Below are 2,042 nucleotides of genomic sequence, written 5' to 3' on the forward strand. Positions count from 1 at the left end.
GGTTCTAAGTTTGACAAGTAAACAGACAGCATTAGAAAGATACAGTGCTGTACTGTTGGCGTCCTACCTTTATGTTCAGTCTGAAGACAAAGCCCTCAGTCCTTGAACTGGTTTGCTGGGGCCTCATCTCACTGTTTCTGTATAAGGCAGTATTTTGGCTTACATGCAGATACAGGAAACGGAGATCAGCTGCTCAGGGCATGTGATCGTTTTTGTCCTCGTCTTTGGTAACAATTTCTTGTAAAGAGAACCGCAATGTTACAAAGAAGGTGTGACCAGAGGAAGGCAGTAGCAGAAGGAAGTGGGTGCCTGACTGCCTGCCACTCTGTCAGCATAGAGTCTATGTTGCAAGGTTTGCCATATAGTCCCCGCTGTAGGCCTGAATTTTGCTCACTTTAGAGCAGCCTCAGTCAAAAAACCACTGCTGGTCATTGTGATTTGCAAATGATCACATCATTGAATCTTTGAGATACTGGTTACACATCCCCAAGCTAGCACAGGAAGATACATTTAAATCGGAGGTTTATTTTCTCATTTCCTCCCACATGAGTAACTGTGGGTATTAACAGAGTCTTTGGTTTTAAAAAAGCCCTTTTCTCCCCGCTGTCCATGTCCACTGGCATCTAGGAGATCAGAACATTACAAGGCTGAAAAAGGTCACTTTGATTAGAAAACGGCAGGCTGGTAGCATGGTCAGTGGCAGCCATGTTGAATTGTGCCATGACTGAGTCCATGTGGTCTCTCTCGCGCTCTCTCTCTCTCTCTCTCTCTCTGTGAGAAAGGGAAAATGAAGAGCATCCATGGTCCCAGTCACAAGGCTGCAGTCCGGAACCAAACCACAAAATTCTTTCCCAAATTAGTCACCAACTCTTCCGTTAATCACCTCCTCCTCCTCCTAGGAAGTGAAAGTAACAATACACTCTAAGAGAAGAGAACACCACACCTAGTGTCCCCCCACACTCATCTCCACTAGCGTGTGTCATCACATTTCGGCGAGAGATCCGCTTTGAACGACTGGTGAAGTTCATAGCAGTTCATTGATTGCAAGCTGTTCCCATCAAACGATGCCCAAGGTTTATCTTTCCCATGATACAGAAATATATGTTGAAAGCAATTTAAAATAAAGTATTTAACTAAATGAGGCACTTAATGTTGTATATATGCAGAATGCAAAGGAACATGCGTTTAAAGGCTGAATTCATTGACAAGTACCAAAGGGCTTTAACAGAACTGGCAGCAAAACACAAGATGCAATGAAGAAAATAATCACAATTCCCTGTTGCAACATACAACAAAGGGTTTTGATAGTTGAAATGATGAGTGGAATGAGATCAATTGATGAAACACAGTTTAACTTTGTAACATAACACAGATTTATTGCCGATCCTGCTCAACAAGCACAGCTTCCTATCCATTCAATGACACACATACACACTCACACACAGTAGAACCTCTGGTGGGCCTCTTTAGGAAAGTCCCCAGATGCCAGACAGACAGACGGAGAGGGAGACAGTGTTGTGAGGTCACCTGGGTTGGTGGCGCTGCTGGTGTTTCTCTGTCCCAGGCCTGGCCAAGCGGAGACTAACGTAATAACTATAATGCTTAACCTCCATACATACTAACGTACGGGGCCAGGGACTTACAGAGGCAAGCTCACTCACTTTAGGCCGCAGTGTAATTGGCAGTAAAGTGCAGCATTGTAGCTGAGTGTACTGCTACAGTATGTAAATATGTGGTCGTACTTTGTGTCACTTTATCTTTGTTAGCCTTTCTCATTTTCGGTTATCTCTCTCTGCTTTCTACTCTCCCTCTCTGTCTCTGTCTCTCTCTCTCTCTCTCTCCAGGAGTGGGAACTGGTGGTGTTGGGGAAGTTGAAGTGGAACTTGGCAGCAGTAACGCCAAACGATTTCATCGAGCACATTGTGAGGAGGCTGCCGCTGCCCGAGGATAAGCTGGCGCTTATACGCAAACATGTCCAGACCTTCATTGCCCTCTGTGCCACAGGTAGGACACAATAGGAACTCATGTCACACACATTTAAA

General features: G+C 44.9%; 1 protein-coding gene across 3 annotated transcripts in view; it reads left to right on the forward strand.

Annotated features, from left to right (window-relative positions):
- Positions 1-2,042, forward strand: part of ccnd2a (cyclin D2, a) — a 173,118-nt gene that overhangs the window by 152,293 nt on the left and 18,783 nt on the right. For all 3 annotated transcript variants that reach the window (XM_046036440.1, XM_046036439.1, XM_046036441.1), the window contains one exon: positions 1,845-2,004. In XM_046036440.1, the coding sequence (XP_045892396.1) occupies positions 1,845-2,004 (160 nt within the window). The remainder of the gene's footprint in view (positions 1-1,844; positions 2,005-2,042) is intronic.

Source organism: Micropterus dolomieu, linkage group LG22 (assembly GCF_021292245.1).
Source record: "Micropterus dolomieu isolate WLL.071019.BEF.003 ecotype Adirondacks linkage group LG22, ASM2129224v1, whole genome shotgun sequence".
NCBI lineage: Eukaryota > Metazoa > Chordata > Actinopteri > Centrarchiformes > Centrarchidae > Micropterus > Micropterus dolomieu.